Below are 18,341 nucleotides of genomic sequence, written 5' to 3'. Positions count from 1 at the left end.
TTTTAGATCATAAAATATGTAAATAGGTCATAAAAACTCAGTCTCCATCATAACGGTTAAAAATTACCGAAAATAATAAAAATCCAAAATAACGTTTATTTTTGATCGAAAAATAAATTAAAATCTCAAAAAAAAAAACCGATTGAATTTGACCGAAAAAATAAATATCCAAATTTAACGATTACACCGTGCGACAAAAACCAAGAAATCTCAAAACTCACGAAACAATCAATATGCTCGCGAAACTTTGGACCAGATATTGTGAAACTTGATTTTTAGTTTTTTTCTCTGACGTCAGGACTTTTTTTTAAGGATTTTCAAATTTCAAAGCTATGAATAGTTCAAAAAATTATTCAAAAGAATTCAGTGTAATGTAAAATAATAAGATTTAAAAAATCAAGTCTCTTAGTTCACAGGAACGAATAGGTACTGAAAATTCCCTTTTAATTAATTTTATTTTTCTAGGCTAATATAGTTGGAAGGGCGAGATTCGAGGATGTGATCCTCTGTATATTAGTCCGTAACATAAAATTTTTTCAAAATGCCATATTGCAAACTTTCAAGGATATTCAAGGATAAAAGTTTAAAAGAACTTTTTCAATACCTTTTGGTTCTTATGCACCAACAAATTTAAACTTTTTAAATTCTACAGAATTTTATCTTTTATATGGCACCCATATTGCTATTATACATTGCACTGAGTTTTAAAAAAATTTTTTTTTAATCAATAATGTCTTTAAAATTTCAGAGTCTTTTTAAGAAAATTCCTGACATACATAAGTCGTCATCGACATCCGCGATTTAACTGCTACCACTCTAGAATCCCAAAAGAAAAGTTGTATGGTGCTGCAATACACTTACCTCCATTTTAGTGCGATGATTTTTTAAGAATCGATACAAAAAAAAGTTATCAAAATGTATGCAATTAAGTCGCAAATCCTCGTCCATTTTTAAGTTCATATATGAGGTTCTCGTTTTGCCCGACTCTTGCATACCCAAACACATAAATTCAATTAGAAGTGATAAAAATTTAAATTGTGAAACTTAAAAGGGGATTTAATTAAGCCAAGAAGAAACAAAAACGTCGCGGAGGAAAGCACAAGAAATACGTATGAAAAACAAACAAAAAAATAACAACACTTTAATTGCATTTACTATGTGCTTAGTGTGAGTGGATGCAGAGGTAAATATGGATGTAGATATGTATGCGTTTATGTAGTACGTACGTATGTATGTATGTACCACACTCCACTCTCCAACTTGCTCCATTCATTTCTTCTTCTACGTTGTTTGGGTTTCTCTTATTTTTAACATATTCTACATACATACATATGTACAATATGCCCAGGCCCGGCCGCAAGGGGGGCTTTTGGGTGATCAAACCCCCCTGTTAGTGGGAAAAAATGAATAAAAATTGTAGTATAAGATAATAATGGTGAAAAATACTTTAACGTCGCAACAATTTTTAAATGAGCTTGAGGCCGTTTCTAATGGTGCATATACCAGTGACCGCGGTGAAGAAGTCTTATGAGGAGAAGTGGCTCAATAAAAATTGTGGAATATAATTGTTGAATGGCCATAAATAACAACAAAAAAAAATTTTAAGATATCCGTGGAACTTTTTTATTAAAATAGCCTAATGGTAACAACATTGTTTTGCCTTGCAATTAAGGCATTCAGCTGCTAATGGTTACCACCTATTTAAAAAAAGCGAGAGTCATTTAAAATAGCGATCCAAGCAAATGAACTCTGTGAAGGGAAACCAATAAATATATATAAAAAAAATTGCAGTCAAATATTGTATTTGAAAATATATTATAGTATGCATTGGATTTAGATGAAACGATTGCGTTCGTTATTGAAACTTATGTTTTATGTTAAGTCGTATATTTGCACATAACACGTTTTTGTTCTAAAGATGTATTTTTTAGATTTTGAATGCTTATTATTTATTTTTTTTTAACGTACAATATTAAATAATTACACTAGCGAGTACTGTGGCTTATTTGTATTTTCGTAGTGTCAGCTATTGGTTCTAATAATTTTGTAATAGCCGTCATTGATTCGTCAACCGTCAAGCGAGAGGCGAAACGAACGAACTTAATGAGGTACAACCTAACTCGCTCTCGTACATATATCCGTGCTAGCTAACTTTGTTGTTGCTTTCACATGCAAAATTCTTCTTTAAGCGACCGGAACTCAAATATAGCGAGCAGAGAAGTGGCGAATCGATGACGGGTAATATTTTATTATTTTTATAATTTTCTGGAATCATGAGAATGATATATTTATGTAGAAGAATTTGATGTACAGTTGGAGTACCATAATTACCAATGACAATGACACTTCTCTTTGAAACCTATAATAAACGTTCAAAAATTTTATTCAACTTGTTCCTAATTTTTTCTAAAATAAAATAAAAACAAATAAAAGTATATAACAAATGACTAAGTGTCCATCAAGACAAGATGCAGGAAGGGTATTTTCAGAGATAGTAGGTGAGAGTTCTAGCTTTAATTTAGGCCCGGAAGGTTCTATCACCGTTTGTTTCTTTGCTATGGCTTTTCAAATATTGTAAAAACGCGATTTTTTTACACTTTGACCACAATTTTTTTTTAATCTGGAGCTGATGGAAACTTTATGCTTACGGATTCGTAATCAACACATAAAAGTCTATCAAAAACATCTTTAACATTTGCCATACCAAAATTAGTATGTTTCCGTTAAAAAATTAGCAACAATTCATATTTCCGTTTTTTCTACAGAAATTTTTCTTTATGTGGTCCCTTATACCCTTCGGCCTCCTATTTAGTTATAGTTTTGCAAAATAATTCAATGAATATCATCATGCATGTGCAGGGCATGGCAGATAACGAGCACACAATGCACTAGCTTTTCTCAATATTCATAGAAATCTGAATGTTAATGTTGACTTAAAAGAATCTTTATCTATACCTCGGTGAATTGCATGTGACTTTTCTTTGAGTTGTGCTGAATTAAATACAATATGCTGAATACTCTAAATAAAATAATGAAATTCTTGGTTGTAACGAATGGCTTTGCATAAAACCGGCCATGTCCCCCAAAGAGAAATCCTGCGGCCGGCCCTGAATATGCCCAAGTATCTGAGTGTTTCCATATACACACTATATACTACTTAAATATTCGTACATACAAAAATGGATATATGTACATACATATGTATATGTATGTATTTCGTTTATTCTTTCTACTATTTTGCTCTACTCTATTCTCATTCTTAAATTCTTATTCACTCGCTGCCAAAGCCAACGTCACCACTGCCACCACCACCACATTTAGTTTGTATTTTATCGTTGGTTCACTAGCCTGGCCAACTGGCTGCCACTCGTACCACTGCAGCAGCACAAGTTTTGTTCTGTTCTGTTTCCTTTGCCTCCTCTTCCGTGTGAATTTTTGTAATAGACGTCGATAACGCTGCTCCACACTAAAGTTAAAACAGCGTTTACGTTAACTTTAGCTTCGGCCTCGACGTAGTCGTCAGCAGCTCAGCTGCCTTCGCCGCGTGGTTGTTTTTCGATTTTTTGTTGCTCTTGGCTTTATTGCTATTTTAGAGAGAAACATAGCCGCAGTTGTGGCATCTACATACATGCCGAAATATGCAATCTATGAATATGTGCATACAGATATACATAAATACTTATTTACATATTTGAACACATAAAGATTTACATACACACGCACATACACTTTACTGGCGATTCATTTTAAATTAAATGTAAATACGAGTTTAGACTCTGCGAATACATACAGTGGTAGTCATCTACTTAAGTACATACATACATATGTATGCGTGCCAGGTGTTCCAAACTGCATTTACCAGTGTGCCCCGATTGATTGCCAACAGCTTAAATAGTTAACCCGCTTATTTCTCCCATACACTCGGAAATTTCCCGGTATCATTCAACTCGGTTAATTAAATTTCCGGCATAATTGACAATTATGCTTCACTGTTCCACTGTTTGTATCAGCATTTAATCGCGATTCGGTCTTCACAATATGAGAAAAAAAATGAAATTTGACATTTTTGTACCAAAACATGTCATTTTTTATTTTTGTACTATTGCTATCCCTTACCTTATAGTAATCCGACTTGCACACAGTCGGTGTCAAATGTTAGTGTACAACTTGTCACAATTATCTTCATGGAAAATTTTTTTCATTAATTATTTATGAAAATATAGTTAATTCTGTAATATAAACCGTTGCCAATCTCTTAAATGGATCGGTTGATTGCCCTAACCTCTTGGAAAGAATAACTTTCAATGTTCCTACACGTAACTTACGCAGTGTTTCTTCTTTCTATATCGTATTTTCTAAAACGAACTATGCAATGTATGCTCCCTTGATTAGAACCTTAGTGGAGCTGAACAATATTCCAACTTTTGACCCGTCTCTATCTTGTGGAGTAGTTCGTACTTTATTATACAACTATTTTAACTAGTTTTAAGTACCTCTGAATTATAGTCAGTAAGAATTTATTGTTCAATTGACTGAAATAAATAAATAAAAAATCAAAGTTTCAACTTAACATACATACATAAGTAGATACATATGTATAAAAAGTTTACAAAAATTCAAATATTTTTTACATAAATTTAAATTTTTTTATTCAGAATTTCTAGAACATTTTCGGGTATGCAGATTTTAGTGCAAGTTTCAAGTCGCTAAAAATTACAGTTACTTTTTTAGATTTTTTTTGTGTTACGCATTTTCTTCCATATAACCAGGGCTTTGGAGCAAAGGTTTTTTTCATCCATTCGCTCTAGCTCCACTCTTGTTCCACTCCCGCTCCCAATAAAAAACTTTATTTATTTATTTATTTACATATCGAGTCCTAACCACTAAAAAGCGTAGGTAAGATTTTTTTTTTTTTTATGATGCAGAAATGCGTCTAGATATATGTATGCACTTCGAAGTTAATTAAGTATAATGGAAATTTATTTAACACGGTTGTTTTCAGTGGCAAAAAAAAGTAAATTTAAGTATTAACTGATTTTTTTTAACTTTTATAGAGCTTGAAACAATTGAAGAAAATAAAAAAAAATATTTCAAAACAAATCGTTACTAGACCAGAAAATAGCAAAAACAAAATATTGAAAAATTTATTTTAAGGAGCATAACCACATCAACGAGCAGTTTAGCTAGAACAGCTGGTTAGATTGTTTTCGTCTCGGTTTACGCGTGACGGTTTGGAGTGATTAAGTTGACCAAATTATCTATCTCGTGAGGTATCCAAATCTATGTCTTTAAATTTAGTAACTACTAATATTTTTTACGACACTGTATTTACGAGCAATAAGAAGTTACGTTGTTGTTGTTGTGGTAGCAGCATACAACTTCCCCAAAGAGTTTTTGGGGAGTGTTGCTGGAGTGACAGTCCTTGGCCAAATATTAATCTGGGTCGTTCCGGTTACGTAGACCCGACTGTCGTGGGAACGTAAGAAGTTACGTCGGCCGCTTTGGTGTAATGATTAGCAGTGCGCGCTGCCATTTTGCAGGGCCTGGGTTCAAGACCGGTTTCCGACCAACATCAAAAAATAAAAATAAAAATAAAAAAATAAAGGCAATAGCCAACCTCCAAGTGTATTTCTGCCATAAAAAATAGCTTCTCATAAAAATACAATCGTCATTCGGAGTCGTCGTAAAACTGTAAGTCTCTACCCTTTGTGTGACAATATCAAGGCGCACGCCATAAATCGGAGGAGAAGCTAGGCCAAACACTAACAAACATATGTATGCGTAAGTGCCAATCTATTATTATTATTAGGGTACGGATAATTTTACTACATTTTGTATGGGAATATACATATTTATTTGTTCATGCAGTAATCTTATAAATTAATAAAAATTAAAATAAACATTTTGTTACAACAAATAAAAGACATCTTAACAGCAGGGAGGTAAAACAACGCAGCGATAAAATTGGCGGATACACAGATATGTATGTATGTATATATTTGTGTGCGTATGTACATACATATATACATATGTATCAGCATATTTATATACATATGTATGTAGGTACATTTATACATGTTTACACATAGCTTTGTGAATATATAGCAGCAATAAAATACACGTACAACCCAAGCGAACTAGCCGGAAAGTAGGCAAACAGACAATCTAGCGAGAAGCCCCTCGAGCAGGCAGGCAAGGGGTCTATTCAATGTGCATACATATGTAGATGCCGATTTATTTGGCGTTGTATTGAAGCTGAGACTGTGCCGTTGCTGCCACTCCACCAGTAAGTCCAAGCAGAAACATCAGCACCAGCGGCGGCGAGAGTTTAAATTACGCTGAGCTTTCGGCAGCCGTGTGCTCTTCTTACTCGTTATCGAAAAATAACAGAACAGAGGCAGAAATGGCAGATAGACAGTTTGAATTTGCGCTACACCACATGGAGGATAAACTGGCAGAGTGAGAGAATTGGGACGCGAATTGGGGGTTAAAGTGGGACGGCAGCGCAGTCGTCGCAGACGCGCGACTAATACCAGCACATTACGCAGCGTAGCGTTGACTTTGGCATCGACTGTGCCGCGGTAGCTATCAAGAGCAGCGGAAATGTATACGTTTAGGTGAAGGTGTGTCTGTCGGCAATGGCGCAGGCGGTGCACAATATTCTCATTTTTAATATGGTGTACATACGTACATACATATATATAAACGTACGTTTATGTGTGTGTGCATGTGTACTAAGCCCGCTGGATTCAATGGGGACCTAGCAAATGGAATTAAAACAGTCAAATTAAGCTTGATTTTGATGAGGTGGGGTTAGACATGTACTACTCACTCTCCTCCCTGAACACAGCGAAAAGTGACGATTAGAGGAGGAAGTTACTGGAAAGTTACTCTAGTTGTAACGATGAACGACCGGTAATAATTTTTAGCGAAAAATTGATTTTTTTTTGTTTCATTTTGGCATTTGTGAATTAAGCTTCCATAATTTTTTGGAACTCTTTTTGAAACCTTACGAGTACAAATTATAATACATATGTACATATCATAATAATGTTTTGCCACTTACAGTTTTCTTTTGTGGTGTGTGTTTTGATGTTGTTACACAAAGGGAGGGACCTACAGTTTTACGCCGCCTTCGAACGGCAAATTGATTTTACGAGAAGCTTTTTCTTGGCAGAAATGCATTCGGAGGTTTGCCACTGCCTGCCGAGGGTCGACCGCTATTAGTGAACACTTTTCCTTATTTTTTTATGTTTTGTTGAACCCTGCGCGTAGGTCAAGGGGCACGCCACAAATCGGAGGAGAAGCTCGGCCAAACACTGACATGTCGCACGCGATCTTCAAAAGTGACACAACTCAAAATTTGGAATTTTTAAAATTATGCACTAAAAAATGTGCTCAGAGATTTCAGCAAAAGGTGAAGCAAATTTTTGTTATAATTTATTCAAAAAACCTAAGGTAAAGATTCCCTTGCCCATATGATTAGCATGTGCTACGAAATATTTTTCGCATTTTCTGACGAAAGTGTAATTTTTGAAGATCGTGTGCGATATGTGTAAGCGCCAGCCTATTATGGTACAAACATATGTATGTATGTAAGTCCATATTCATTCAGTGACTAAAACAAGATTTTCATAAAAATCTCGAGTTTTTAGAACATTTCTGGACAGTATTTTAGCCCACACATTTTTGGTGTAATGAAGTGAAAGTTTTAACAAACTGAAAAGTCCTGTTGATTTTGGGAATTTTTTTTTTTTGATTCCTTTTGCATTTTGTATTTTGCTTCATAAGAAATTCATGCTTATATGGAAAAAGTAAAAATCAACACATTTAAATTATATGGGCTGTAGGAGTCGGCCGCTGTGTTGTAGTGGTAAGCAGTGCGCGCTTTCATTCACCAGCACCTGGGTTCAAGACCTGGTTTTGCTTAACAGCGTTCGTCCCTCGGCAGGCAATGGCAAACCTCCGAGTATATTTCCCACCATGCAAAACATGAGAAATAGGCAACAATCGTCAATGGCAACAAATTGGCGACTCACCGATTTATTGCTGTGGTGACAAATCGGCAACATCACTTCGCTCATGTCAATTTTGAATAAAAAAGTTCTCAAAAATTTCGAAACTTATGAATATGACGCCAATAGTATTGGCCAAAGGCATCTAAATTATGCCCAAGGACAAGATTAAAAAAACAGGAAGTCTCACAGCGAGAAAATGAATTAATTCCAATTGTAAGTTGCAATTTGGTATACAAAAAAATAAATGAAGTATTAAAAATAATAAAATTATTCCAAATATCGCCTGAAGCGATAAGAAGAGGACTCATTCAGGCACTAAGAAAATGACTCGCCCAGGCGAGTTGCCTTCGGCGGACGTTTTAGAGCGACCGGTAATAGGAAATCGATTCGATGGCAATATTACCGGCAATAAATTTGTTTCCGAGGGCGACACGTTTTCTTATTGCCGGCAACACAAATTGTTTGGTGGGTTCTGTCATGAAAAACAGCTTCTCATACAAATACAATCACCGTTCGGAGTCGTCGTAAAACTGTAGGTCCCTCCGTTTTGTATGACAACAAACAACAAGGCGTACGCCACAAGTCAGAGGAGAAGCTCGGCCAAACACTAACATATGTGTAAGCGCCAATCTAAAAAAAAAAAATAAAAAAAAACGCCATATATATGTATGTACACCAGGCGACAAATGAAAGTGTACATCTTTTTCTAATATATTATTCTCAATAATTGTCATGAACAATTTTTTCCATAAATTTTTCATGAAAATATAGTCCATTCTATAATATAAACCAAATAAATCAAAGTTTCACACTTTTTATAAAATTCACAAAAATTAAAAAAAAACCATCAAATATCAAAATTTGTTTTCAGAATTTCTATAAAATTTCCGAGTATGCAGTTTTGTAGCCCATTCAAGTTAAAAAAAAATTCAAAAAATTTTCATCAAAATTTAAAAATTTTTATTCAGAATTTCTAGAAAATTTTCGAGTATGCAGTATTGAAATTTCGACGAAAATTGTGGGAAATGTTTACTTACATATTTGTAAAACATTCTGGGGTGGGGCCGAAGGGGAAGGATGCTTCATGAAATGACAAAGTTGGGCGGTGCTATTGTATATGACCAGCATATCGAATAAAAACTGGATTTTCAAATATCATACCTAGAGCATTAAAAGCGTAATTAATTAATAAAAGCAGTTAAAAAACAATGATATTTCTAGCATATTTACTTATCCTTCCAACTTAAGGGAAAATTATGTTGATATCACTGTCTTAATTTAAAGCATACATACGTGCATATACAGCAAGATAAATCATTTATTAACAGCTAATTTTGGAAAACGAAAAATAAACTTAATCAGGACGAAGAGGACTACCTAAACATGTTTGAATTTCAATTATATATTTTATAAAAGTTGTTACATGGGATTAGGGCAATTACATTTTCTACCCACATAATAGTTGTACCATGCATTTAGATTATTTACTGATTTAATTATGCTGTACTCATTTTTTATTAGCGCGCTCTACATACTATGTGTAGCTTTCGCTATACGGTCAGCCTACATATGTAGTTGTTTTAATTGTATATCTACAATTTTATGATAAATAGCTGTTTAATTAAATGCGATGTTGTTTTTTTTTAATGCAATCTTTAATTACCAGTAATTTGAAATCCAATTGTATTGTTTTATTATCCATTTTGTTGACGCTTCCTGCATTTGGAATAGTTATTTTTATGTTTTCTTTCACAATTCCGTTTGTTCCACTTCTCCCACTCACACACACTTCACTCCGCTCATTTGTTCAATTTCTTTTTCTCAGCCACTTTGTTCGAGTTTCTTCTTTACACCTTTTCTATTTTTTCATGATTTATATTCGTTTGCTGCTGTTAACGATAGCTCGCTATTTATCTCTTTCGCACACGCTCATTTGTAGTTACGCTAGAAGGCTGAGTGAAATGTTGCTTTTAAAGGCCCTCTTCACTTCTCGAAGCTCGAGCACATTTACATACATACTTCTTTTTCCGTTTTCTTCTTTCCACATCCACTAAAATTTTTCGATACAAAATCCCCTCAATTGGGTTCAAAGCTTTCAATTTTGTTGTTTAATTCATCAATTACACATTTTCTTATTAGCTCTATCCACAAATTCGGCAAATTATTCACTTATGCATTACGCTTTTAACTGAATTAGAAATATTCCACTCAATTCAATTAAATTTCGAATATTTTCAACATTCGTTTCTGCGCGTTTTGCCACTGCCAACTCTGTGGCACACGCACGCACACACACACACAACTCGTTCATTCGCGCCGCACATACAATGGCATACGTCGGCTACGACAGTACAAGTAGCAGCAACGGCGGCTTCTTCTCGTCTCGGGCTCCACTCTGTATAGCTACTACGCTGATGACGGGCGCGACGTCCTCGCTGCTGCTTCGGCCAGTGCAGTGACTGCGAAGACGACGACAGCGAACAGAAAGTAGGCTTATAAACTATGAATTTCGCCAAAAATTCACTACACCGATAAAATGCGATTATGCATTAGGAAATTTTCACTTTAATACACATAAAATTAAACATTTTGCACCCTCAAATTCACGTCTTTTCACAATTTTTCCACGAATTTCTACTCGTACGCGCTACACTGTTTCAATTTCTTGCATTTCGCTCCTTCGTTTTCAATAGAGATGGGAGCTGCCGAATAAAAATTATCAAGTCATTCGATAGTTCATCAATTTTCATTCATTCGATAGTTCTAAGCAATCACTCATGAGTGATTTTCATTCTCGAGATTTTAACAATAAAAATTACAGTTGTTATCATTAGAGCGCTTAAGCTGAAGCTCCATAGCAGGTTTTTCAGGCGTTGAGGCTTGAGGCGCTCAAGTCTTAAATATGATTTAGTGCAATGGTATAGAAGCTGCTCTACAACCGAAGTGCGAAAAGCCTGAAAGAAGCCGACTTTCGAACTTGTTTCAGACTTTGTAGGCTTTTCAGGCGCCGTCTAAAGGCTCTGTTATGCATACTTGGCATTGCATGCACTGCTATACCATTTTTACGTAGAAATCAAAAACCAACAGACTTTTACGTATGTAATGCTGTGCGTTGGGTAACCGCTTACACGCGAAGCTCATTTAACAGATTCCTTATGTGACAACCCTCAAGCAATGCCAAGTATGCATAACGGAGCCTTGACAGTTAACACATTCGAACATTAGTACTGGTAAATATGATTATGGCAACATAAAGAAAAAGTATTAATTAAATGAAAATAAGTATGAAAATGTACTGACTAAACTAAAATGCAATGGTAACACCCGATTTACATGATTCAAGTACTTGAAAGCAAATCTTGCTCATTCTCTTTTGTGTTTTCTATTTGCTTTTACACGTTTCAATTCTGTTGAATTCAAGTTTTTGGTTCTTTAAATGGGAAGCAACGAAAATGCCAAAAGCAAAGCAAGAAAGTTGAAATGACTTGACGGTACAGATGCATGTGTACTCGTCCCCTTTCTTCTCAATCCCTCTCTTCCACATGCGAGTAGAATTGAATTCAATACTTGAACTGTGTAAAAGCAGTCTAAAAAAGTATCACTTTCATCGAACTAGTATTTTTTAGTCGATATCTCATTTGTTGGGAGACTCATTCCCATTTACTGCGAAATGTCAAAAGTTCGAAGAAACGTCAAGCGCGGAAACTTTGTTGTGGAGTTGCTCGCCTGAAAAGCCCATGATTCAATTATTAAAGGTTTTGTAAGTAGCTTTTTTCTAAAACTTGACACTCCGCCCAAAGGGATGGTTTAAGGAAGCAGGAGTAAAGGGGGAAGAACTCAATCACACTTCCTAAAATGGGAGATAAATTCCATAAAAAGGTATGGATAATAGTGAATGGTGGTATTTTAAAACAAAAACGAATTTGATTTAGTTATTTAATTTAAACAAGCTTATTTAAATCGAATATAACCTCTGATTGTTATAAAAATAAATATTTCGATGTATATACCAAACTTGCGTACGTCAGACAGCGCATAACTCGAGAATGGATGGTCCACTTTGAGATTTTTTTTGCTGTACTTGGTTGCCAGATCATGGATATGAAGAAGCTTTTTGTTTCTGGAAAACTTATGCAACATTTATAAAAAAAAAACAAAAATAAAAAATTTGGAGCTTACTTTGCTTTCGCCCGCCTCCTTTTCCTGATTTCAAGGGTATATAAACATTTTTGGGCAAATGATCAATATAAAAATTACTTGATGATACTAATTTCATAAAAATCGGTTAAGTATTTTGGGAAATAAGTGCATTTTAAACTTTGAATTTTCCACCTTTCCCCCTCTACGACCAATAATATTAATATGCACAAGAAATGCTTTAAACCATTAAAATTAGGAAAAAGGGCGAACAACGCCATTAATTCTTTTTTTCCGGGGGTCGCTATTCTACACTTATATTTGTGTAAAACGTAATATTAATACATTTTTACTATATCATGTTATTCACTAGCTAAGTTCTAAAAGCGTTTCACTCCTTGCACTTGTAATGCAGCCCCTAGTTGAGGTCAACTTCCAAAACCTATTAACCAAGAAAAAACACTTTTACTGACCATTTTCAAAACAACTTGGCCAATTGAATAAACTCACCTGGAATTTGCAGCCAAAAACCCCACATGTGTTGCAGCTTCACGCTGAGGTAAAAGACACAGAATTCACAAATATGTGGAGGTAAATTTAATTAGTTTTTATTTGTAAATTTGCAATACATATTTAAACTTTGTTACCTAAATTTGAATCCACAATCCAGAAAACTTCCAAGAGATCACAATCCGCAGTTAAAAGTTGTTAAATATAAGCACAAATCACAATTTACGNGTGATGTTCACTCTTACTTTTTCAGAAAAGGAGGTTTTCTAGAGTAGTTTTTCTCCAAGAGGGCATCATTCAAAACGGGACTACGGAATTTGTCAAAATTACAACAAACACCCCTTAACTGACATCACCTTATTTTTATTTCACCATGAGCGCGAGCAACATGAATATCGGGCCAATAAATCGATGTTGTCCAAATATCGTGAAGAAAAAATCGATGTTTTGAGCACTCGATTTTGTCTCCAAATATCGAAAATTTCCAAAAATCGATGCCTATGCCGCAAGCTCATGATTCCATAATAAAAGGTTACACGATCAAGAACTTCCTATCAAGTTGTAACACACTCACACTTTTTACTAACACACTCACTTTAACAACTTGAACGTCGACTTTATATCAATTTTACCTTTCAGGGCCATTTACAAACGACTTTTCCTTCGTTTTGCTTCAGAATTCCGCTTTCTTAAGAATTTTTAACCGAGCCCAGTGTTGAAACGATCTCTACCTCTTCTTCCATGTTGTTGCATAAATTTCATAGCTGCACCGATTACGAGTTAATTTTTATATGTATATCTTTGGTATGGAAAGGGCGTAACCTACAGTGTCGCTGAAATGCAAAAAAGCCACAACTAACTAAAATTTTGCATTGCATAAAACGATTTGGGGACTAATAATTCGACGAAATGCATAAGAATCAACCAGAAAGAGAATTTTGGATTCTTAGTTGTGGGTTTTTGTATTTTAGCGACGATACGCGCTTTCCATACTTAACTAACGACATATAAATTCAAAACTGTAAAGCCATTTTTCTCGAGTTTTGCTTTTTTCAAGTTATAAAGCTATTGAAGTAAATGAGCGATATGTTTATTAAGCATTATCCCGCTTTTTTTAACAGTTCACTTTTCAAAATATAAAAGTAGTTTGACGGGATTTCCAAAACCTCCAATTCTAATACTTGCTTAAAATTTACAGGAAGGATAAATTGTTCTTGTTTAATATTTTCAAATATGTATGTACTTCCATTTTTAATACTCTAGGAATAATACATCATATTTCTATTATATTTAACATGTTAAAAATACTCATGATTTAATAATAAATTAATTAACTATTGAATCATGGAAAATACTGTTATTTTTTGCAAAAACAACAAATAATCGAAATAGGTTGACATTCACAGGAAAAGCTAAAAAAGTTTTAAACAATAAATTCTTTCAATTAAAAATGTGTAGTTTTAAATATGAAATTATTTCAAATAAAAATAGGTAATTTTAATAATTCATTAATAATTAGCGCATTTTATAATGTATATAAACAGCAAAACAAAAAATACTTTCAGGACAAGATAAAGGATATCGAAATTCACAAGACAAAAAACTCGAATACTTAATATAACTACTTTAAATCGAGAAATCCTTTAATTAATTTCATGAAAAAATTGGTATGTAAAACATTAAAGGCTCTGTTATGCATACTTGGCATTGCATGCACTGCTATACCATTTTTACGTAGAAATCAAAAACCAACAGACTTTTACGTATGTAATGCTGTGCGTTGGGTAACCGCTTACACGCGAAGCTCATTTAACAGATTCTTTATGTGACAACGCTCAAGCAATGCCAAGTATGCATAACGGAGCCTTAAGGCGAATTCGCATTGGCAAACACCGAAAATATGTATGTATATACATATGTCAGCATTCCCAGGAGTCGATCGAATGCTCGCAAAGGTTTCATAAAATGAATTTTTTTCAAAATTTACGATTACATCTATCACAAAAATATCTATCCGAGGGCACTAAGACCAGCTGAGGGACAATTTAATAAAAATCAAAGTAATCTAAATCCATAGAAAAGCTGTCATCCTTACTGGGATGCTTATCAAGGTACTCCTCTGTACCGATTGCGGCCAACCTTTTCACACCACGCATATGCTTCGAGGCACCAGCTTCCTTACGGGCATCAGCCTATTAAAATAACGTTATATTAGATGAGTAATCTTTAAATTAGAACATACCCAGATTTTACCCATTTTATGTCTATTGAGNCAAGCGCCGCCAACTTGAAAGTAAATTATTAGAACGTAAATATGCAAACTAACTGAATCCTAACAAACCAGCTCATCATCGCCCTTGGCATCCTCAAACCACATGCCATCGCCCTTGGGTTCTTGTTTTATTTTTGGCGTCAAAACGTCTGTTGTTTGTAGAGGAATATATTCGGGTTCCTCTTGCTTAATATTCACTGCGAACCCACTTGCCATGGCACTACAACCAGCCTCTTTCTCAAGATTTTCATGTAATATGTTTGCTTGCTGTTGTATCAAATAATCTGTCGCTTCCGAGAGGGATGGGAACTTCTTGAAAATTGCGCCGCTAAATTTTTTCACTTGCTGCTCACATTCAGCCCAGCTGGTGTACACTCCCACTTTTCGTCCATTTGCAACTGCGTAGAAAGGCATTTTGACGATATTTCGTTTTTGTTCAATTGAATTTTTATGTAGGTTGCACCCTATAACTCCGCTTGGCTTCTTTAAAATCTATAATACACTGCGCCTTAAATTTTAAGCGAGTCCTATCTTTTTCAAATTTTACTTCACCCGCCAAATATTGCGTTTTATATCATCTTCTCTATATTAATGATGTCAGTGATGTGATGAATTGTCAGTACCAAATACTTGAGGGAAATGGTTGTACCCAATACATCGTTTTCGGTATCCGATACCGATTCGATCCGACCAATATTAAAAAAAAAAAATATATATATATAAATATATATGTTATTTCTTCGCTATTTTATATAAAATCGCCTAAAACACAAGTATATAAAGTATAGGGGTGTATAAAAACAACTAGGCGGTATATATTTGTACTGGAAAACCCAAAAAATTTGCACAGGATCACTGAAGAGGGAGCGTAACAACACGGAAAAGCTGCAGATTCTTGCTAGTGCAACAGAAGAAGAACAAAAATAAATGTCAAAAGCCGTCATTTTGCAGTTGGAATTGCATTTGCAAAGTTTATGATGGCTGGCATGACAACCGTAGGCATTTTATTGTTGTGAATTTACAAATGCAGCGAATATGCAAATGCAAGAGTATATGCACAAAATCCTGAACAGCCCTAATATTTATCAATCGAGGATATATCCATTGATTTTGGAAATCGATTCACGGGTCGAATTGAAAAAGCTCGATTAATCGATTTAAAAATGGTATTTCTAAGAACGATATGTTTGAGCCTATCAGCTGTTTTTTCGCCTCAAAACAAAGGGACATAATCGAAAAAATTTAAAGGCATCAATTGTTAGATGTTATTTTTAAGAAAAACTCTTCCACAACCAAATATTAAAGGCTTGTTTATGTCTTTTTACGCTGTAGCTCGTGGCCATAATGTTGGCATTTATGATAGTTGGTAAGTATGCCCGATAAACTTAAATCAACATTTATCAAAGCTTTATTTTTTAGGTCCCAATGTGCAGAGCAGGTTAAAGGATTCAAAGGTGCTAAATATAAGAAATTTAAATCACGCCCAGAAGCTGAGGCGTTTGTGCAAAATAGAACAGGAATTGTTGCTCCAGAAACATCAAATTCAACACCGGAAGATTTCTGGCCAGAAGAGCAAACTATGGAGTTAAACTCATTAGAAGATTCAGAGCTTGTAGGCGTGTATTATAATGAACATTGAAGCCCATTATAAATTATAAAATTTTATTGTCATAGCTTGCTGCTGTAGCTGCTTTTGAAAATCAATCGAATGGTGAAACACGCGCGACGAATAAGAGAAAATCAAATACCGATGGAGAGTCCAAGGCCAAACTGAAAAAGCATCCTGTGCATGTCTCGAACGTTTGGAAACCCGTAGGATCTCAAAAAATCAATGAATATACATTTGAAATAGATTCTGAGGGTTACGTTATCGTCTATACAGATGGTTCATGCATCAATAATGGACGACCGGATGCTTGTGCTGGTTTGGGAGTATATTTTGGGGAAAACCACCCTTTGTACGATACATATTTTTTCTAATTATTTGGTATTTCATGCTAAAAATATTCCGTTTAGAAACATGTCGCGCCCAGTCACAGGTCGAGTTACCAACAATGTAGGCGAAATACAAGCGGCAATTCACGCTATTAAAACAGCAAGAACTTTTGGTATAGAAAAGCTGTGTGTTAGTACAGATTCACAATTCCTTATAAATTCAATTACAATGTGGATTAATGCATGGAAACAAAAAGAGTGGCGTTTGAAAAATGGAGAACCGGTTAAAAATGCTGTAGATTTTAAAGAGCTTGATGAATTGTTAAGAGGCGACAATATGAAGGTGAAATGGGTAAGGTAGATACATATGTTTTTAAATATATGTTTTATTATTCCATTTATATAGAATTATGTCAAAGGTCATCACTGCATTGCTGGTAACCAGATGGCAGATAAACTAGCGAGAGAAGGTTCTGATATGTATAGACGTTTGAATAAAACTAAGTATTGAAATAAATTAAAGCGTTTTTTTTTGCGTATAGAACAATTTTAAGTATTATTTATTCTGTACCTGATTTGAGGAATGTGGCTTTTGTTGTCTAATATTATGCCGTTGGATGGCAGAGTTCGGCATACATATATGTATACAGATTCTGGTGATTTGCGCCTGGTCGGCTTGTGAGGTTTTTATGATAGTTTATTTGAAAATGATATGAATTCAGTTTATTTGAAAATGATGAATGCTTCAAAAATTTCAAACTTTAAATTCTTGCGCACTTATTAAAACTTATCGATATCGAATTCATCGATTACAATTCTTGAGCAGTCCCAGGAATAGGGATGCAAATTTTGAGCAGTAACATCGATACATCGATGTTTCGATGCATCGGAGAAAAGTTCATCGAGGCTAAAATACATCGCCAGAGAAACATCGATATATTGTTAATTTCTAGTTAAATTTAAAGCAATGTTGAATACTTTAATAATTATGTATGTATTTTCCTGTATTTTATTATCCTTTCTATACCCTTTCTATCATTAGAATCAAAATGCATACCATCGTAAGGTCGTTCGGGACTAAAGATTCTAGGCCTGATCTTGTTGAAATTCTAAGGGGTGTTTGGTTCTGTTTTGACGGCTGTTGTTGTTGCTAGGTTATTAGCATTCAGAATGAATCCAACAATTTTATTGAGCTTAGGGCCGTTTTTTATAAAAAATGTTGTGGAAAAGCAAAACTACCTAGCCAGCATATTATCCGGAAACGTGTCCGAAAATGGAAACAATTTCGTATAAAAACCTGATGTTTCATCCATTTTCGAACGTTTTTCAGATGAATTCTCCCACTTAAGTGTTCATCCGAAACGCATGTGCGAAAAACTATCGAAAATGGTTGTATAACGGATGCGCTTTCGGGTGTTTCCCTGAAATTTGTCTGATACAATTTTTCGTTGAAAACGATTTCATTATGA

At 34.6% G+C, this 18,341-nt stretch overlaps 2 protein-coding genes across 2 annotated transcripts; one reads left to right on the top strand and one right to left on the bottom strand.

The window, feature by feature from the left end:
- Window positions 1-13,739: 13,739 nt before the first annotated feature.
- Window positions 13,740-15,548, bottom strand: LOC108376164 (uncharacterized). The gene is made up of 4 exons (XM_017632351.1): window positions 15,007-15,548; window positions 14,919-14,951; window positions 14,536-14,857; window positions 13,740-14,348 (listed from the first exon to the last, which is right to left on the bottom strand). Exons 1-3 carry the CDS (start codon window positions 15,349-15,351, stop codon window positions 14,711-14,713), a joined length of 525 nt encoding a protein of 174 aa, XP_017487840.1. The 5' UTR covers window positions 15,352-15,548; the 3' UTR covers window positions 13,740-14,348; window positions 14,536-14,710.
- A 575-nt stretch (window positions 15,549-16,123) lies between these two features.
- On the top strand, window positions 16,124-17,436 carry rnh1 (ribonuclease H1). Its single transcript, XM_017632350.1, has 5 exons — window positions 16,124-16,303; window positions 16,357-16,549; window positions 16,612-16,895; window positions 16,954-17,224; window positions 17,279-17,436. Exons 1-5 carry the CDS (start codon window positions 16,200-16,202, stop codon window positions 17,381-17,383), a joined length of 957 nt encoding a protein of 318 aa, XP_017487839.1. The 5' UTR covers window positions 16,124-16,199; the 3' UTR covers window positions 17,384-17,436.
- Window positions 17,437-18,341: the final 905 nt, after the last annotated feature.

This window comes from Rhagoletis zephyria, unplaced genomic scaffold, assembly GCF_001687245.7.
Source record: "Rhagoletis zephyria isolate East Lansing unplaced genomic scaffold, Rhagoletis_zephyria_1.1 Rzeph_scaffold_09966, whole genome shotgun sequence".
Classification (NCBI taxonomy): domain Eukaryota; kingdom Metazoa; phylum Arthropoda; class Insecta; order Diptera; family Tephritidae; genus Rhagoletis; species Rhagoletis zephyria.
Note: the sequence above shows the minus strand (reverse complement) of the source record. Positions and strands in the feature narration are given on the sequence as shown.

Coding starts and splice junctions, on each gene's coding strand:
- rnh1 (XM_017632350.1), top strand. CDS start 16,200: ATGTTATTTTTAAGAAAAACTCTTCCACAACCAAATATTAAAGGCTTG. Junction 16,304..16,356: donor GTTGGCATTTATGATAGTTG/GTAAGTATGCCC, acceptor TTTATTTTTTAG/GTCCCAATGTGCAGAGCAGG. Junction 16,550..16,611: donor CATTAGAAGATTCAGAGCTT/GTAGGCGTGTAT, acceptor TTATTGTCATAG/CTTGCTGCTGTAGCTGCTTT.